The sequence below is a fragment of the Perca fluviatilis genome, chromosome 6, assembly GCF_010015445.1.
Source record: "Perca fluviatilis chromosome 6, GENO_Pfluv_1.0, whole genome shotgun sequence".
Taxonomy (NCBI): domain Eukaryota; kingdom Metazoa; phylum Chordata; class Actinopteri; order Perciformes; family Percidae; genus Perca; species Perca fluviatilis.
Window position 1 is genome coordinate 26,133,585 of NC_053117.1, and position 20,540 is coordinate 26,154,124.

Genomic DNA, 20,540 nt, shown 5'->3' on the forward strand with positions numbered 1-20,540 from the left:
AGTTCTTGATTTATCCAGTTTGTCTCAATTTCCCCTCAAATGTATAATCCAATATATATTTTCACCTTGTAATCTCACATTTATTTCACACATAAATTAGTATAACGAAGGACTTTTCTATGTGACAGTCTCACCATGACTTACGTCTTCATCTATCGGTTTTATTTACTGATAAACCAGTAACCAAGTCTTTTGAGATTTTTAGGATAGGTTTGCCAGAAAGACAAAATATGATGAACAAAAAAACTAATAAACATGTTTTTATCACGGAATCATAGATGTGGAACCTTATTACTTTTTTACTGTCGTGACACGATCAAATCCACAAAAGTACAATCATGTTTTATTTGTCTGCTTTGACTTCACTGGCTTTATAATTCAGTTTGCAATTGTAGCTCTTCGTTTTTCACGTTTGCACAGTAATGAAACAAACAAACAAATGCTACTCAAAAGATAAAGGGCCACATAAGGTACAGAATAATAGAGCTGTTGTGGACCTTGGTATGCTCTCACTTAAACATACTCCCCACGTATAACCTTAATCTCTGCCTGCATCTTAACTATTTAAGTGTAAAAAATCATAAGGTTGTCCAATTTTTTATCCCTGCTGGTTTTAAATCATCAATGTACTTTCTTGACATTCTATTCTGCTGATACTATCTGAAGCTTGTGGAACTTGATTATAATATTGATTAAATATGAAGCCACAGAAACACTCTCGTAATCCGTGTGCCACCTCTGCACAGTCCACCATTGTTTGCCTTAATGAATGACCATGTGAAGGATCTTTAGTTTATCTAAAGCTGCTTCTGTTCTGTAATTCAGGGATCTCTGCTGGTGTATGTGCATCTGCGTCAGAGCATCGTGGACTGTGCTCTCATCCCCCTGGTGCTTTTCTCTCATAACCTGAGGGTCCCATACACTGTTTGTCCCTTCCACATTACCAGCTCCTCCATAAGGTATAGTCATACACACACAAACCTACATAAAAGCATAGAAGTAAACCTACAGAGTATTCCCCCATAAATAATGCCTGCAGACACCCTTTTTGCCCAACATCAAATGCTGAATTCATCACTTTAATTCACAGCACCATATCTTGGTCAGTCAATTTAATCTAAACACAGTGTGAAGACACGTCATCACTTCAAGCTCCTTAAACTAACCTAGTTATGTCTGAGATACAGTATCCTTTATTTATCCTATAGATCAATCTTGAAGAAAGTAGGTGTGGTCCTCCTGCCAACTTCTGCAGTGACCGAGCAGGATGCTGAGATGGACAGTCTATACAATCCTGTAATGACCTCCGTAAGTCTGATGTGTGTTGTGGGTTTTAAGATGAGGTAGGATGTGGCAATCATTGTGGTTATTGTTGTTCTAATATGTTTGAAGGAGGAATTAACTTTTAGTTAGCAATGAACATCCACACATAAAGGTTTGCTCTTCACTGGGGTCTGGTCATCATTGTTTTAACAAGATTAAGAGTCTACAGCCATGCTAGCAGCTCTGCAAGGCTGGTTCTTAGGCACAGCAGCACTATGAGCTGAATGCTTAAAGGAGCCCTATTATGCTAATTTTCTGTATTATTCTAAAACAGAACGTCTCACCACACTTTATTTTCCTCATACTGCCCTTGCCTGCTGTACCTGTATTCACCCTCTGTGTGAGATGCTCTGTTTTAGTGCCTGTCTCTTTAAAGCTTCAGTTAAACTCATGCGTGACTACTATTACGTGACTGTCTTTTATCTCCAAATCTAAATTACTGTCTGTGTCTCTAACACTGTTAAGATCTTTCCATGAGGACTTATTTTAGCTTTGACAAAAATTATCTTTCATGTTTCCCAGTGTGGTGTCTCTCTGACCACATATGACGTGTGACTCCCTGTAGTCTGTACATGAAGAATCATACAGATGTTTGTAGAGGCGAACCTGCTCGGCCAGTCTTCCCAGCCGACCATGTTCAATGAAAGCGCAGCACGAGCTGAGTTACAAAAACACTCAAGAGGTGTGGAGCCTTCGCACTGGAAACGACACACGTGGTGACGTCATTTTATGGCTCACGCACCTCGAGCTGGGAACACCATGGCAACCATACACCAAAAAAGCCCAGTCTGCTCTGATTGGTCAGCTTTTCCACATCTGTGTTCTGCTCTCGCTGTCTCTGTACCGTCCGTTGCAGCCGGGGACTGACTGTAATGGAGTATAGCAGCACGTTCTACTGTGAAAAATCAAATGTCAACCTCATGGTGGCACTATATTAATGTTCAGAGGATCACCAAAGTCAGTACAGTAGTATTCATCCTCTGGGGACCATTAATAGTTGTACCAAATGCCATGGCCAACTATCCAATAGTTGCTGAGATATTTCAGTCTGGACCAAAGTGGTGGACCAACCAACCGACCGACAAACGTTTTCAGCCCTATACACACCAAAAAATCAGAGATTTATTTTTAGGTATCACTGTCTATTAACGAAGAAGACGACGACATACTTTATTAATCCTGCAAGGGGAAATTACATTTTTACACTCTGTTGTTTCAGTTACACACACACAGGCCTTGGACCTATCCATGTGTTAAATGGAGAAATGTCAGAGTGAGGGGGCTGCCCATAGAAAGAGTTGTTGGGGGCTCTGTGCCTTGCTCACTAGGGTTGGGCATCGAGAACCGATTCCTAATCGGAATCGTTTAAAAAATTACGATTCCATCGGAATAGTTTCTTTATTGGAATCGTTTGGAGGATTTGGTTTCAAATCTGATCATGGGTTCCAAATTTAATATGCACAAGTTTTGGTTTCCGTAGCGGCCAGGCGCTTGTTGTGTTGCAGCCATGGAGCACAGTAAGCGGTGCTCTAGTGTGGCTTTATTTTGAATTGAAAAAGCCCGGTAAAATTGCAAACCACCATTGAATCAAAATAAAACTTTCCTCTTATTTGTGAAATAAGCATGTGAGCCATTTCAACTACACCCCTCAAAGAATTGGAATCGAGAATCGATAAGAACCGGAATTGAAAGGAAGAATCGGAATTGGAATCAGAATTGTAAAAATCCAAACGATGCCCAACCCTATTGCTCACAAGGTGTACCTATCCAGTTACCAGTACTGGCACCTCTCCAGCTACCAGTCCACTACTGTACTTGGTACGTACAGGGACTTGAACCGGCGACCCTCCTGTTCCCAAGCCAAGTCCCTACGGACTAAGCTGCTGCCTCCCAAAGACTCATTCGGAGAAGCTACATGAAGCTAATTTAGCCATTAGCCACGATTGAAGCTTGATGGACTTTCTGTTTCAAAATAAAATGTGCTTAAGTGGCATTGCTTAAGTACAGTAACTACCACACTTTTAAGCCATGTAAGACTTTTAACAACCATTTACACATATGCAAATTCCCCCTTCAACAGTCAAAAGCAAATTCAGGTTTCATGTACCCTTTTCCCAGAGGCACCAACCATAAAAACACCCTCTTGGTGCCAACCTTTGCAGCCTGACAATTGGAGCAGTTCTCATTAGCTATGAATGTGAACCCAAATACAGTCTGTTTACTAGTAGATGGGAACAAAGCACTGCGCCACGTATCAGAAAACATGTTGCTAATGCATTTTGCTGAAAAAACCTTCACAGACAGCAGGTAATTATATAAAATTGCAGGGTAAGCAAAAGATACCTGTCCTTGTAATTTGGCTGTTTAGTGTTTGTGCATTCGCTACAATTCATACTCACTCACTTACACACTTTTCATTGCACTCCACAGTGGAGTGTTATCACAGTCCACTCCTCAGTCAGAATCCTACCTGTCTTTCCTCCCCTCTCCCTTGTTCCCCAGCTTCATCCCACTCTCTATTCATTTTCAAAATTACCCTGGGGCTTGAGTTTTGCTACAGAGATTGCAGATTTGGAGTTGGCTGGAGTGACAAAGCAATGAGAAGAGGGTGTAGAAAGGAGAAGAATGTTGGTTAGTTTGATTGTGGGTAGCTTGGCAGTTCTTAGCAGGTTATTTCTATTTTAATGGGAAGGTAATTTGTTTTTTGTGTGTTTTATTTGTTTTTTTATTTTGGAGATTTATGTGGTCTGTATTAATGGCTCCCTCCTATACTGTCCTATCCCTCCTCTCTTGCTTCTCACACTTTCCTCTAGTACCTTCTTTGTACTCTTCCCTTACTGTCGGTACCTATTCACTTGACTTTTGTCAATGATCACACCTCATCATAAATATCTTCCTGTCTTTGTATCTACCAAGGGAGCTCTTTTGTGCTTTGCATCAGTTTGCCTAATTATGTATTTCATTTGGAGGAGTTACTGGCTTTATCAATATTGTGCTATACAGCTCATTAAAACCGCTCAGTCTGGTATTAATCTAAGACTACAGCCACAGTGGAACATAAACAGGTTGTTTATGAGTGACGCAGTAAGAAGTTTTTTTTTCCTTCATTGACCGTTTATGTGAGTAAGCATATTGGCTGTTCGTGTGAAAGCAGGCTTGTTTATTGGTTGTATTTCAATGCTAATAGACCTTTATTGTTTATTGAGTGTAGGCCTGCTTAGCTGCTGTTCAATTGTAATTGAATCTTCCTTGTCTGTATGTTAAAAACAGTACTCTGGGCAAGGGAAGTATCTCTGAATGTCAAAGTGTCACTCACCGTCCCATTTTATTTCTGCTCTTTATCCTGCCTGCTTTCTGCATTTTGACTTCTCCTTCCTCTACTGTTTATTTTAAAAATGCATGACAGGCATTTTATTTTGATTGCTCCTGTACTGCCAAGAATTTTCAGACCTTTGTCTCTGCCATCTTTCTCTTTCTTCCCTCCTCAGCTGGTACGTGAGCTGCTACATGAGGGTCAGGCGATAAGTGTTGGTGTGTCAGCGGAGTCTGGCCGAGGTGGCCAGTGGCTGGCTCGCATCAGACAACTCATCAAAGAGGGATCTGTCCCTGATGTCAGTCTGGTCCCTGTGGGCATCTCCTACGACTGTGTGCCCAAGATCATCACACAGGTGGATGCGTGTAAACACACACTTACTGTACAATGACACAAATAGGAGCCTTCTGTAATGTCCTGAGCACATGAACAGGTTTTGTTTAGAGCAGGGGTTTTCAAGCGGTGTGCCTCTCCAGGGGGTGGGGGGTGAAAAGGACAGATGCATGCCAGTGTTCTAAAAACAACCGTACATTAAAGTTAGTGTCACTTACACTTCCCAAGGATAGTAAGTATCTCTGATGTAAATTTCTAATAAACCTCTATAAATCTACTAAGAAATCAGAAAAAAGATGCTCCTTATAAATCCAGAAATTACAACGTTTTTAGGTTTTCTTCAGTATCAATCATATCATGGTGGGGGGGTGCAGTTGTCTCGATTTTGTCTGAGGGGGGGTGGCCCCACAGTGTCATACAACTGGTTCAGAGGGAAAATAAAATTGCCAGTGATGATTCACAGTACAGCTTTGAAAGTCTTGTTTCACAACTTTGCTCTGTAGTTTTTCACTGGCCAGCGCTGGTTGACTAGTTTAGGTTTGCATTTCATTTTTTTTCAAAGCAACATTGATTATTAATCTCCATTAGTCTTGCCCTCTGTTATCTGCACTTTGAGACGATACTGGAGAGTGGGTGTTACTTTCGGTTAATTGCCATAATAAGGTCCTCGCTTCATCATTTAGTTCTGTCATTCACACACAATACACATGCAGTACTGAACACACAGTTCTCGTACCAACACTCAGACTGGCTATTTACCTTAGTGTTCATCATAGATCCTGCTCATTAGTGGAATTGCGGCTGTAATGTCCCTCCTAAAGGCAAGGCCTTAGTATGATGCAGTTACCAACTCTCTGTATATATCACTCTTTGTGTGTGTGTGTGTGTGGGTGTGTGTGTGTGTGGGTGTGTGTGTGTGGGTGTGTGTGTGTGGGTTTGTACAGGTTGGCCTAAGCTCTGTGTTGCAGTGGTTTTGGTCTCTTCTCTGGATGAGAACAGGAGGAAGTGTGAGGATCCACTTCGCTCAGCCCTTCTCTCTCAAGGTGCACAGCAGAAAGAGCATATCATCAAAGACCTGCTTATCGTTTAAAGTGGTTTAAAATGAAGCATTGTCTACATTTGACACATCATCACTGGCCGCAGATTACAAAATGAAGAAAGAGTGTAAATAGTGAGGGGCTAAGAGAAGAGACAGGCTGGAGAAAACGACAAAGTGTCCAAAGTTTGGAATCAGTTCAAACGTAATTAAAACGAAAACTCTGTACAGTGTGTCTACTGTAAAATCAAACTAGCTTACCACAATAATAGCACAACGTCAATGTTTCAGCATCTCAACAGAAAACACTGAGTCTAACTAATCCTCCATTCCACGAAGCGGACCCGACAAAAGTAAATCAGAGTCGTATGGACGATGAAACTACACCAAACACAACAACTACCAAAAACAAAGACAAGCGTAATACCTAGTGGTGACCACAATTTGATCTAAAGAGCCGACTTGTTGACTATCCCTTCGGGAAAACAGCTGATTGTTGTGCACCATTTTCTCTCACTCTCTCTCCTCCCAGGGAAACGGCTGATCAACAATCTACTAGCATAAGTGTAACAGAGCTGTATAGCATTGTAATCAAATATATACCGTAAATGAAAATAGGTTGAGTATAACCAATATTTACATATAGGCCTATTTACAGATCAGTCTCAGGTTGAAACTTGTAGTTCTGAAAGTTAAGTTGCACAATTTAAGGTAATGTTTATGTATGTTTAATGTATGCCTTAGTTTGAGGTTGTTATTGCATTTCAGAAAATGTTTTCTTTAAAAACAATGTAATATGGCACTTAACTGCACTTAATATGTTTAGTTTTTTTGAGAGATGATATTGTAAGCAATGTAGGCAATACCAATGTAGCTTTTTCCGAAAATTAAACAGACTATTGTATATTATTGCTCTTCAATTAAACAAAAGTATTTCTTATCAGATTACTCGATTAATCGATGGAATAATCGGTAGAATACTCGATTACTAATATAATCGATAGCTGCAGCCCTACAACTGATGGTACACGGTTTGTCGTTTGCTTAACAGCAGCATGTTCAATTTGAGCCCAACTTCCCAAAGAATCACAGTGTTTTATTTCTTGACCTGAATATTTACTGCCATAAGAGTTTTGACTGGAATGATTACGGCTATGTGTATTTGAGTGATTTATCCTGTTGGCAGAGGCATGATAGTTTGCATTGGGGTTCTGGTCACTTGTAGGCTTCTGTAGTTACATTTGGCCAACAGGATTCTTTCCATTAGTTTGTCCTAAGGTTTCAGGCATGGTTTAGGAGCTTTGTTGTTGGTCAGTTTGTTTAACCATAGCTACAGTTTGCTCCCAGCTGTGAAGCATAGTTACAAGTACAGGATCAGAAATATTAATCAATCAATCTGAGCATTATAGCTTTCATGAAGGTAGCATTTATTGCAGGACTGTTATATAGGTGTACCCAAAATCTAGCAACTGAGTGGAACTTAAGGTTATCACATGACCGTAATGACAAAGGCATGGGCTGCAGCAAAAATAGTTGGAATTAAATGTTTTAATGCAAACTTGGTCTAATTTTCCTCACTTGGTTTACCAATATTGAATGATTTAGAGATTCTACTTTGTAGCTATTTGAGAGTACATGGGTACATCCATATTTTTGTGTGTGCAGGAGATGTGTGAGTCAGGGAGGTGCAGAGTAGATGAATGGCTCCCTCTACAGGACCTGTTGCTGCCGGTTATCCTCAACAACAGGTAATCAAACCACCTGTGTACTGTACATACCTATATGCTCAAGTGAGTGTTATACTGTTTGTGAACAAACCACAATGGAATACAGTGGTTTAGCTAACATCTGTGAAATTGAAAAGTTACTTTCTCTTAAACTTTGAAGATAAACTTTTCCTCTAAACCTTGAATCTGGCACAGACAAGATGCAAAAGCTCTGATGAGAGTTTTCATCCTCTTAGACTCGGTCCAATTACCATCAACATTACACTGTCTGCCAGTGAAAAAGATAACAGAAAGAAAATAACATCCTCGCTCAATCTCTACTTGGCTTCTGACGAGCAAAGTGGCTTTCCCCTTCATGTGTTTAATTCTTCTGAGAGAGTGGGATGCTGAAAAAATAAACCCCATGAGTGAAATAGATGGCAAACGATAGATGGGAAGAGGTAGAGTGATAGTTAGATAGGCTTGTTATCAGCGTGTGAGCAGTTTGGGTTCTTTGTGCATGTCTACATCATTAACATTCTCCTGTATGTAACAATGTGTCTCTGCCATGCTTACCCATTCTGTTCGGCTGCTGAAGTCTCTTTTTTTGTTCTTGTGTATAAAAAAATGCAGCGAATGTGAGGGATGCTGTAATGAGAATTAAAATCAGTATCAGCTTTAATGGCCAAGTAGGTGTGAACACATACAAGGAATTTACATCTGGCTTATTGTTGCTCTCTAAGTACATACACAGAAATAGACATATGACTAAAACAAGGACAACAAAGCTGAACAAGGTAAACATAAACATTTGACTAATATCTACAGATATAAGGATGTCACATACATATGCATTCATATGTAGACTAAAAGCTCTGTGAGGATTGTAACCAGTAGTACAATAGTGCAATGCAAAAGTGCAAATGGTGCTGGAATAAAAAAAGAATTATTAATATAACGGGTTGCATATACAGTATATCTGAGGTAGGTGGATATGACAGTATATACAGTGTATATTTGACAGGTGGAAATTCCTCAAATACATACATTTTACAGAGGAGCACACAGTTTATTCTTTGTTTGAGATGAACAATGTGACAGATATGACACTCTCTCTGATACACTGACTACTGTATATCTCGCTAACACATACACAGCTAAGACGCGCACATAATAACACACCCATATCACTCCAGTGACGCCTCAGATAAGCAGCTCATAAAATGAATTGCACACGACTCCATTTTTGAGTGATATAGCTGTTGTTTTACGCGCTTGTATGCACCTAAAGTGCCTGAGTGTACAGTGCTATTTTACCCAAACGCATGTGTTCCTTTTATCTCTCTGAAAAATGGTGTTAAGGGATCCACTGAACTCTCATAATGGTCATTAAGAGTTTACTGGAAATACAGCTCATTTTCCTTCTCCTTAGCCACAAATGAGGGTGAGTTGATAATTAATGAAAACTTTATATAATATAATGAAATGAAGCCTTTCCATTTTATTAGCTGACGCCAATAGTATATACTTGGTTACTACTTGATTTGTTACCTCTATAGATCAGTATTGACTAAATATCTTGTAAACAATCTTAGGAATAAATAAATTCATGTCAATTCATAACGGATTTCTTTTAGATTTAGAGGGTATGATTTAAATTTTGTTTCATATTAATTCTCATTATCTACCCACAATCTTCCTCGTTGTCAGTGTTTTGGTTCATTTTGTAAAAAGAAAAACATAAGTTTAGTAAAGAGGTAAAAATGAAACACCAAAGTATATTTTACATTTTGTACTACCTTGTCATTTGCAAGTGCCTTCATCATTTCAGGTCTTTTGTAAAAATACATTTTATTTCGGTAACAATTTCTATTACGCCCATGTCTATGATATATTGTAAACATCCTTATAATGTGTTTTAACCTGCTTATAGCACTGTATAAATATAGTTATAAGCACTCATTATTATTCTTAATGTTTTATAACAATAATTATAACACATTATAGAGCATTTTATCAGGTCATCAAGGTCAAGTATACTCAATCAATTCTTAATAATTGCTGGTGACCAACTGACATTATTTTGTCATAGTGTATTGTAATTCTCATAGCAGTAATACATTATAATCGTTTTATAATGTATTATAATGTGATTATAAGTTAGTCTAAATATAATGTAATATTTTCCCCCCAAAACTCACTCTATAAAGACTCAATTGATTTAAAGTATAGATAATACCTGAAACAATTTCAACTTTACCTATAACTGTATATTTTATTTTTATGTAAAAAAAAAAATTGACAAAAGGCAAAAACCATGCACTGGTGTAAACACTTGGTTTCTTATCCTCTTTTTGCAACTCCCTTGACAATGAATCTAATGTGATGCAACACAATCTGATGGTACAAGTCCAACAGTGGATCTTTTCTTCAAGTTTACCGACTGTGTTACCCTTATTTAAAGTTGTAATAGTGTAGTGTAGTCCTGTTTGATTTTGCGACAGCTGTGATTACTGTGGTGTCAGCAAGTGTGGTTTAATTTAGCGAACACTCCATGTGCAGCTGCTTTTTCAGAAGGCAGAAGAGCAACTTGTGTACAGTATCCAAACAAACTTTTGTTTAGTAAAAAGTTGGTTACCTTGCTGAGGAGTTGGAGGTGTGCAACGTGTCACCTGCAACTCTTCATCCTCCATCTCTTGTTCCTTTACTCCCAGAAATATTTAAAACTGATACGTTGTCAAAAAACGCACGAAAAAACCCCACTGTTAGCGCTAACCACAGTGGCAAATACATTTAGTTTCCTGTGGCTTCTTTACAGTAAAAGCCCATGTTTCACCATTGTAACATGTTTAATGTGAAGCAGGATGTTTGGTTTGCATCAGCAGTAACTTACTCAGCTCTGACTCTGTAAAGACAGGGAACAGTAAGCAATGAGGTAGGCCTGTAACAATTACTAATTGTCTAATTGTCAATATTTTTACATAATCATGGCTTCTTTGTTTAACCATAATTAATTGCCATTAGCTAAGGTCCTAAGGTATGACTGTTGATGGTAATTGTTGATTTTGTTTGGATATGCCAAATTGTAATTATATAAGTGATTATTGGTCGGACTGTTGAGCTAAAGCTATGCTAGTTGTTGGCACTTGACCCTATGGATGTTACATTACAAACTAACCCTAACAAAAATGACAATGGGGGATACAGTTAGATTTCTTTTTATTTTATTTTTTTTAGGCATTTACTTCATAGGCTGTGTACTTGTGTTTCTACCTTATCTCGGTCACATAACAGTGATATAACCAAAATATGTATCCTGGAATTCATTTAAAACTTTAATTTGTTTAAAAAAGTAATCAACAAATACATGTTTTTGAACTTGACTGAAAGAGACAATTATATTGTTAATCGCAATTATTTCTGAGACAATTAATTGTACAGCAAAATTTGGAATTTTTACAGCTCTACAATGAGGCTGATATCATTAAGATATAATTGCACTTGATCCCAGTGTGGGATTGGCAGATTCCACCACTAACAAATAAAACAGCTATATAGAGAGGTAATCCATACATGCATCCATCTATTAGCTATACCCAATTATTATTGAGGGTCGTGGGGGTAACTCGAGCCAATAGAGGTAATATCTTAATGTAAATACATTAAATGGGTATTGCAGATAAGGAACATAACTTTAAGTCAGTTGACATGACCTAAAGTCACATTTCTGTAAATTTTATGACACCCTTCTTTCCTCATCTCACTTTTATTCACTCAAGAACTGACAGTGTATTTGGAGGGAGGAGGATGCCGTGGCTTCTGCCTTCTTCTCATTATGCAGCTGAACTCAAAGAGCCAACTCATCCTGAGAGAGACCTCAGCATCGCCATCATCCTCCACCTCATCTTCTGTAGGTCCAGGATTATTTTCCCCTGCTGAATCGAACACATCTTTATAAGCTTTTGTTTTAATGGTATGCAAATTGCTCCACATTGTGTGTGTGTGTGTGTGTGTGTGTGTGTGTGTGTGTGTGTGTGTGTGTGTGTGTGTGTGTGTGTGTGTGTGTGTGTGTGTGTGTGTGTGTGTGTGTGTGTGTGTGTGTGTGTGTGTGTGTGTGTGTGTGCGCGTTTCTAGCTGCAGCCTCCTGCACGGCTGTGATGTCCACCAGTCTGGTGTCCAGTCTTTTGCTTTACAGACACCGCAAGGTACATCTCTGTGTTGGCGTGTTTTCTGAGCAATTTACCCCTGGGTGTTGTTAGAATTAAAATCTGCACCTCTAAGGATCCATCAATACTCCAGGAGGCTCATAAACAGAATTGTTTTTTGTGCTAGTTTATTAGAGTGCGACAGTGATTTTCTGAGTCATACCCACCAGTCGCTAACTAACACCACCAGATGGTTAATGCTCATGTCTCATTTTGGAACAAAACTCTGTCCTTCACCTCCACAGGGTGTGTGTGCTTCTGTCCTGTGTCGTGATGTGGCCTGGCTCACGGAGGAACTGTTGTTCAGGAACAAAGACGTTGGTTTCGGGGGAAGTTTGGAGGAAGTTGTCCACTATTCCCTCTCCCTGCTAGCCCCTCACCTCATCATAGCTGCAGTGCCGTCTAGGTTGGTTTTCTGAAAAACAAAGAAGAACATTGATAAGCGCTGAACAGCAAACTTGTGTTGCTTATCAAAAATCCAATTTCCCGTTCAGTGAAGCCTGTTTCTCCATTATTTGTCCATGTCTCCCTCCTCCTAGGAAAGACCCTTTTATTGTGCCCTGTCGTTCTCTTGCTGCTACTCTTCACCTCACCCTCCAGGCACAGATTGTCACACACACCTTTATTTCAGAAGCTGTTGGTGGTGAGTGACTTTGCATGCAAGTATTTGTATAGCTGACAAAACTTTTCCTTGAATACTTCAACCTAAATATCATCTTGAGACCCTATGTTCTACAGACGCCTTATTTTTTGTGGGAGGCCTTGGCCGTGGTACCGACTGTTGGCATGTTGCTATGGAAAATCAGTTTGAAACAAACTGAATTTTTTAAAATACTTAATATTCTGACTGTTTAAGGCATGCTAAGCATTGAACAGTGTCAGGGCACTGTACATGCAGCAGCTAATTTTGTATCCACTAAACATAAAAAGAAGGCTATTCTCTTCAGCTGGTTTCAACTGTTTCTTCTGTCAGTTCTTGTATGGTATTGTCCCCTGATTTCCAGTTGTGTCAGTATGTGTGATGTGTAAATAGATGATAAATGAAATTCTCCCCCTGTAATAAGTGAGTTAGACAGGAAATTAGACAGCAGAATGGTTTGAGACCATATTTCAACTGAAAGACTCAGATTTACCCCAAACCAGGCCTTGTTTAGGTTACAGTCTGCCTTTAAATACTTCTAAATTCCAAAAAGACAGCAGGAATGTTAATTAGACTGCATTAGTTTTAGCTAGGTGTACCTTAACTAAACCAGACACTGAGTGTAATTTGTCCTTAGGTCTCATTTGTAAAAGGCATCTTGATCTCAATTAGACATCCCTGTAAAAAATAAAAAGCTTAACTAACTAAAATAAAGTCTCCTACAGGACAATTAATAGCTGCCCTGCTGAAGTGTCACTGAGCAAGACAAGACTTTATTAACCCTAACCTCAACCAAGGGTTTTTGTTGCTTAAACTTAATTATACCCTAACCAAAGTTTATTTACCATAACCACAATCTTTCACTAGCCTTAACTACACTGTAGCTGCCAAGCACAGATATTGCAGATAGCGAGAATTTTAAACAACATTAGCATCAAAAAGTAATGCAGGGTTTTTGCATGGCTCACGTGCCAGATGTCAGGCTTTGCTCTCACCTTCTGCTCTGTGTGCTGCTTCTCGAAATCCCTTTCAATAGGGAAACGACAACAAAATTTGAGCTAGCAAGCTACATGCTGAAAATTTGGATCGTGCCTCAAAGCAGGCCTGCTTGGTTCTTTCGGTGAATGATTGTAAAGATTTAAAAAGAATATGTTTACGGCATTTACTATGTAACTGGGACGTTTCGGGGTCGATTGGCGGGATTGCTGTGGACAAAGTACACACAGTGATACACAGGTAAGAGCAAATTACGTTTAACCATTTATCCAGCTAATTTATTATAGCTCCTGTATTGTGTTAACAGTTAACTTAATTTAATATTGATACCGCAGCTTGTTCAGAACATACTGCGCCCAAGACAATTGTGATTGGTTTAAAGAAATGCAAACAACTCCAAAAACATTTTTTTTCCTTTTTCTCATATCCTGGAATGAATGTGTGGAGGAGCTAGACCTTACTCGACAGCACTGTGGAGATATGTCTGGCAATGCGAGACTACTGTAAAAACAGCATGATGTGTATAAGTAATATATGGCAATCATCTAATGGTTTTGAATTACAGGAAGCTACTTTGCCTGCATGAGTCATTATTGCTGCATGACTTGTTTTGGTTGAATATGAAGTAGAGCTGGTGGGCAGGGGGCTTTGAACTGCTGAAAGCCTGTGTTTTGTAGATTACAACATGGATGGCTAAAAATAGGTTAAATCCGCTATATTGAGGTAATTATATTTTGTTGTGTAATATCCTATAGTGGATAAGGTACTCAGATCTTTTATTTAAGTAAAAGTAACAATACCACCGTGTAGAAATACTCTGTTACAAGTAAAAGTTCTGCATTCAGAATTTTACATTTAAACATATTATATAATTGGACTATATTATATAATTAGTGATGCATTAATATGTTCATCTATTTAATGTTGCAGCTAGTAAAGGTGTCTTCCTTTAATTACCTTATATTCTGCTTGTGATTTTTCCCTGGGGATCAATAAAGTCTTACCTTAACTTATAATACATCATTATTTATTGGTTGATTATATTTTGTATTGTTAATCTGAAGCTGCAAACCAGTAACTACTTTATATATAAATGTAGTGGATTAAAAAATACAATATTTCCCTCCAAGATGTAGTGAAGGAGCAGTAAATGAAAAAAAGTAAATTAGTACAGTAGTAGTACAGTGACTGAATACATGTATTTAGTTACTTTCCACCACTCGTAATATTGTAGCAAATCTATGGAATAATCTAAAGACACTTAATCTCAAATCTCCTAAAGCATCCATAATGGTTTGTATTCAGTGTTTGTCTTCCAGGTTTGATTTTGTGACAAAATCTGTGACTCTGTTTAGGGGCACGAACAATCTGGATGTCAAGACTTTCCCACCATCACATGAAAGCAGGATAATAGGGATAAAAAATATAAATAAAGAGATAGCACTTATATAAATGTTGAAAATTCTCGACCCTGCTTATCTGCAAAATCTCAACTGATCCATTAGCTAAAAACTTGGTCCGGGGTCCAACATATTTCAGCCAAACAATAACATTTCTTTGGGGCTTTTTAGGCCTTTTATTTTTAGAGGACAGCTGAATACATGAAAGGGGAGAGAGAGGGTGAATGACATGCAGCAAACGGCCGCAGGTCAGAATCAAACCCGCGGCTGCTGCGTCGAGGAGTGAACCTCTACATATGGGCGCGCGCTATACAACGTGAGCTACCTAGGCACCCCAAACCGTAACATTATAAGATATTTTGCTAAGATACAGACCAAAACCTGCTTATTGTTGATAATACCAAACGCTAGATTACTCCCAGTGTGTATAAGGAATTGGAGCAATGATCAAATGTTTATGTGCGCATTTGTTCTTAGCGTGCGCAGTGTCTGCCATGCTGTGCGAGGTGGTCGGCAGTGGTGTCAGCAGCAGGGTGAGGAGTGACGGCGTGGACGGAGAGCAGGTCAACGGTGACATGGAGTTTGATGTGGTGCTCTGCCAGTCCGAGTTGACAGAGAGAGCCCTGCAGCTCTGCCATCTCCTGCCGCCGGGCTTCATGCCAGTGAGTATGGATTGATATTGCGCACACACACACAAACACACGTAGTGTGTCTCATTCAATGGAAGTTTAATGGAGCTGAACAGCCATTCATCCTTCTCTGCTGCCTCTGTCTAAGGCAGAGAGGTGTGTGTGTGTGTGTGTGTGTGTGTGTGTGTGTGTGTGTGTGTGTGTGTGTGTTTTTCCATCAGACTGACTTAAAGGGCTCTGAGCCAGATATACTATTCCTTTCTCTGTTTGCTCAGCTTTCATTTTGGCAGCTGCTCTTTCTTGTCTCTTCTGCTTGCAGCTCTGTTTCTCACCCCATTTCTCTCCAAAAGATATCGCTCCTGGTCTCATCTTCCTGCCGGCCATCTTTCATTCTCTTCCTCTGATCTCTGCTACATCTCTACTACACATCTCATGCTCTCTGTCAGCTGCCTCCCCCTCTAACCTTTCTTCACATTATTTTCTCTCTCTCTCTTTCTCTTTCTTTCTCTCTCTCTCTCTCTCTCTCTCTCTCTCTCCAGCCCTGTCAGTCGTCCCAGAGTTTTGCACTGGATGCAGTTGACAGTCTGGTACGCTGTGGCATCCTGATTATGGAAGAAGTAAGATAAAGTTACACATTTCTAAAAGTTTTTATCTAAAACGTACGTAATTTAAAGGTCCCATGACATGGTGCTCTTTGGATGCTTTTATATAGACCTTAGTGGTCCCATAATACTGTATCTGAAGTCTCTTTCCCGAAATTGAGCCTTGGTGCAGAATTACAGCCACTAGAGCCAGTCCCACAATGAGCTTTCCTCAGAACGTGCCATTTCTGTGTCTGTAGCTATTGAGGAGGAGAGAGGGGGGGACAAGGTGGAGGGTGGGGGTGTGCCCTTGACCAACTGCCACTTTTCTCGTTTAAAAGCCATGATGTCTCTCTCTCATGGGTTGGCCAAATTCTCTGGGCGGGCAAAGCAGAGAAAGGGGAGGTAACCTTGCTTGTTATGAGGTCATAACAAGCAAGATTCCACCTCGGCCCATCTGAGCTTTCATTTTCTCAAAGGCAGAGCAGGATACCCAGGGCTTAGTTTACACCTATCACCATTTCTAGCGAATTGGGGACCATAGGCAGGCTGGGGGAACTCATATTAATGTTAAAAAACCTCGTAAAGTGACATTTTCATGCCATGGGACCTTTAATGCCTTACTGTTTTGTAAAATACAGTGCCTCCAGTTCATTTCTTTATTAAATAAACCTAAAAGGATCTTTGCGCCATTTTCTCTGCAAATCCCTTTTTCAAGTTAGGAGAATAATGGAAACACAATAAAAAGAACAAACAGGATTAATAAAACAGAAACCCACCATCAACTGACAATAATACAAGCTTAGTGAAATCAATCACAGGCAGGCAGAACAGTTTATTGTGTAATGTCAGGTGTCAGACTTGATATTTTATTTTGTAACGAAACTTGTTACATCAAACACAAAATGTGCATATATGACTCGAACACTCAGGGCTCTATCTTGCACTCGGCGCAATTGACTTTGTACACCGACGCATGTATCGTTCATATTTTGCACCCGACGCACAGCGGACTTTTCCCTCCACAGACGCACGTCGGTAAATTAGGGAATGTATTTGCGCTCCAGGGGGGCGGTTCAGTGAAAAGAGGAGGCGTGTCCGGCCCTAACGTTACCTGGTGCTATTTTGCAGTTTCAGAAAACAATTCCGCCACTGACCAGTAAAAACCTGGTCTAAAGTCAGTGGCGCTAGTCTAAAGTCAGTAGCGCGTTATTCAGATGCTATTTTAGGGGCGCATGCTTGGCCATAATGTAGCATGTGCACAACGCGCATACACTTCTCTCATCTACACGGACGCAGCAGTTCCCATTTTTGCAAACCATACATAATTACAAAGAAAAATATTACTGAAAATGCGCTTCAGGTGTTCGGATAGGTCAGGAGGCACTTTACAGTACAGTCCTCAAAAAGTCGCAGCATTCTTTGTGGCTTGTTGTGTTTTACACATTTCCATGAATCATGGATGTGTTGATGACATAAATGAGGAAATATTAGAGGACTTAAGGAGACGTGATGTTGAACTACGGCGGGATCTGGTCCGGGAGTGACAATGCGCGATGCGCTCCTGGTGGAGCGGGTGGACGGAGATGGAGTGGGGGGAGGAGGAAAGGGCACAACAGGTGCAGGTGGTGCGTTTGGAGGCCCACGCTCTATGGCTGCAGCAATCCTCTCCAGACTTGAGGAGATGCGCCCAAGAGGCCACAGCAACATCGCCACCCGGTCAAGACGGGCATTTATTACTTTGCTGCATCCCGGACAGCTCCCGCTGGCGTGCACCCGCGTTCACCAGGCAAATCCGGCGTCATAATAGCAATCCGCCATGGAACAAGCGCGCCTGCTCTTAAAGGGAATGTGAGATGACGCTCTGATTGGTTTATTGGGTAAGATCCAAGATCCGCCCACAAAGCTACTTGCGTTTCATGTTTGATATTTGCGTTTCAGATCGTTAAAATAGGGCCCTCAGTATTTGAAGTCGGTCACAGACAGAAAAAGTTCAAATCTGACATGCTGCGGTCTGTTTTACCTTCCATCCTTTGTAGATTCCCAGAGACGTTCCTATTTGTGATTTCTGGAAGAAGGAGGGCGCTCTGTCCTGGACCACCGCTGATGACCCTTATCACAGCGACTCTGACTGTGACATGGAGGAGAAGGACCTGCGTTCCTACAAGGTACAGAATAGCACTGCTGGGCCCTTTTGTGCCTTCACATGCCTTAGAGATGCACCCAAGGTTATATGAAAGGAAAAAAATTCCATGATGCCCAACCTACAAAAAAATTCCACATGAAATAGAATTTTGAATAAATCTCCATTACAAAAGCACCTACACAGTTGAGTCACATAACTTGAATGCCAATAAACAGTATGTGTGATCTTTAAAAGAAGCGTGACTGTCATGACTGTTAATATGTGATTTTTCATGGATCAACTTCCAAAGGGACCAAACAGCAAAAGTTCAAAGTGCAAGTGCGTCGGTCGCAAACACTGCAAAATGACTTTGAAGAGCTTCGAGAGTCATTACATGTGAAACTGAAACTGCATCAAGGGAGCGAAAACAATCAAAGCACAGTGACGTGGGAAGACATACACAGCTTTCTTTTTTCAAACAAACCATATTTATTTATTTTTAAACAAAATGCAAAACATACAGTTTACAAAATGAACACATCCTCTCCCATCCTGACCCCACTCATTCGTCACCACCACACATGCAGTAGGCCTCGGTTGTCAACTTAGGTACACTTACTTAGACAAAAATGAATACAAGATGAAATAATAACCATAATATTCAAGACAATACATTAGAGTAAAACCAAAATAGACAAACTGTAAACCAAATAAACATTATGTGTATGTGATAACACCACCTAGTTGGTTGAAAGAAAAAAAAATGTTGGGAGCTTGGAATATTCAGTGTGTGGACTATCTCTTTTTGTTTTGTATGCTGCTTTTGTACTTCACCTTTACCCAACTGTGGTTGGAAATGCACGCCATCATCTTCCTTGCTTTCTTGGGATACAGCCATTATTTCACACTGTTTTTATCAGAAAATGTAAGGAACACTGTAACTGGCTACAATAAACTATACAGAATACATCCAAATAAGTTCTTATGCCTACCTGTGCTGCAAGGAAGTTGACTTACAAGCCCAGTAAAACCACTACCACCTCCACACTGGTATAAAATCCTCTCTCTGACTCTAATCTTTTAACTTTCTCTATCCAATGGTGCCTCTGCTCCGCTGCTCTCACCTCAGGTGCTAAACGAGGACAGAAAACACCTCCATACCTCCCTGACCACCTCCTCTTCTGCCTGTTATCAGTTAGCTTCGGGTCTCACAAAGCTCGCTGCTAGTAATCCAAGTTAAATTGCTATAATAACTCATTCTCAAGGAGAAGGCTGGTCTCATGTGGGCTCAAAGAGATGCCCCCCCCCCCAAAAAAAAGCTTTATTTTGTTCACTGTATATGTAGAAATTAGTTTTTCCAAAGGCAATTACATTTTATATTAGTAGTTGTATGTAAGCTGAGGCGCAATATAGTCCCTCAGGTGGCGAGGATGTATATGGTTGTATACATAATCTAAAATTTTAATGTATGACCTGCAGCTTAAAAATAAACTTAACGGTTTCTTCACCTTAACTATTTCAACCACTTATTTGTATTTACTTATGGGTCAACATATACACTGATACAAATCTATCTGATGAGTTAATATCGGCCTACATATTAGTGTCTATCTTTAATTGCTACCATATTCTTCTGGGGCCACACACAAATATTATGCTGTGTGTCCACTTGTAGTAATTGAGTAATTTTTTGCCCAGCAGCCTCTCTGGCCTTATGTGTTTTTACTCCTCAGAACACCAGTTATTAGTTAAGTATTGTATGAATGCTCTCTCTTTTCTCACTGCCATGCTAATTTTAAAGTTATACTGTGTATTGAAGCTTTTAAGCAGATTAACATCATGATTGTTTAAACACTGAGTTAATTAGCCTAATTGACTAAATGGCAACTGCTTGTTGAAAAATTTGATGAGCTCCATTCAAAATGTTGCGCTGAATAAAATATATCACTTTGTTATGATATCTGGATTTATTGTATTTTTAAGGACAAAATGAGGAACAAATACAAAACAGTCTGATAAGTTAAGAAACCCAAAATACTGTAGCTGTGGCCACCTGACCAGTATGCTGTACTGGTCAGAGCATCAATCTTTTGAGAGACTTAACATTTCATAATGGTTTTTTATGGCTCTGTAATGACCAAGGAATACCAGGCAATTTTACAGAATCAGCTACACTCTACAATATAAATTCCACCCCCATATATTTCCATATTACATGATTATAATGGCCCTGTACACTATTTTTAAAGGGAA

The 20,540-nt window shown here is 39.7% G+C and overlaps 1 protein-coding gene across 2 annotated transcripts in view; it reads left to right on the forward strand.

Moving 5' to 3' along the window:
• The window catches only part of gpat2 (glycerol-3-phosphate acyltransferase 2, mitochondrial), a 180,701-nt gene that overhangs the window by 152,677 nt on the left and 7,484 nt on the right, over positions 1–20,540 (forward strand). For both annotated transcript variants that reach the window (XM_039802632.1, XM_039802631.1), the window contains exons 9-20: positions 826–959; positions 1,209–1,308; positions 4,812–4,991; positions 5,914–6,012; positions 7,671–7,753; positions 11,491–11,621; positions 11,846–11,916; positions 12,162–12,322; positions 12,456–12,559; positions 15,430–15,614; positions 16,121–16,198; positions 18,202–18,330. In XM_039802632.1, the coding sequence (XP_039658566.1) occupies positions 826–959; positions 1,209–1,308; positions 4,812–4,991; positions 5,914–6,012; positions 7,671–7,753; positions 11,491–11,621; positions 11,846–11,916; positions 12,162–12,322; positions 12,456–12,559; positions 15,430–15,614; positions 16,121–16,198; positions 18,202–18,330 (1,455 nt within the window). The remainder of the gene's footprint in view (positions 1–825; positions 960–1,208; positions 1,309–4,811; positions 4,992–5,913; positions 6,013–7,670; positions 7,754–11,490; positions 11,622–11,845; positions 11,917–12,161; positions 12,323–12,455; positions 12,560–15,429; positions 15,615–16,120; positions 16,199–18,201; positions 18,331–20,540) is intronic.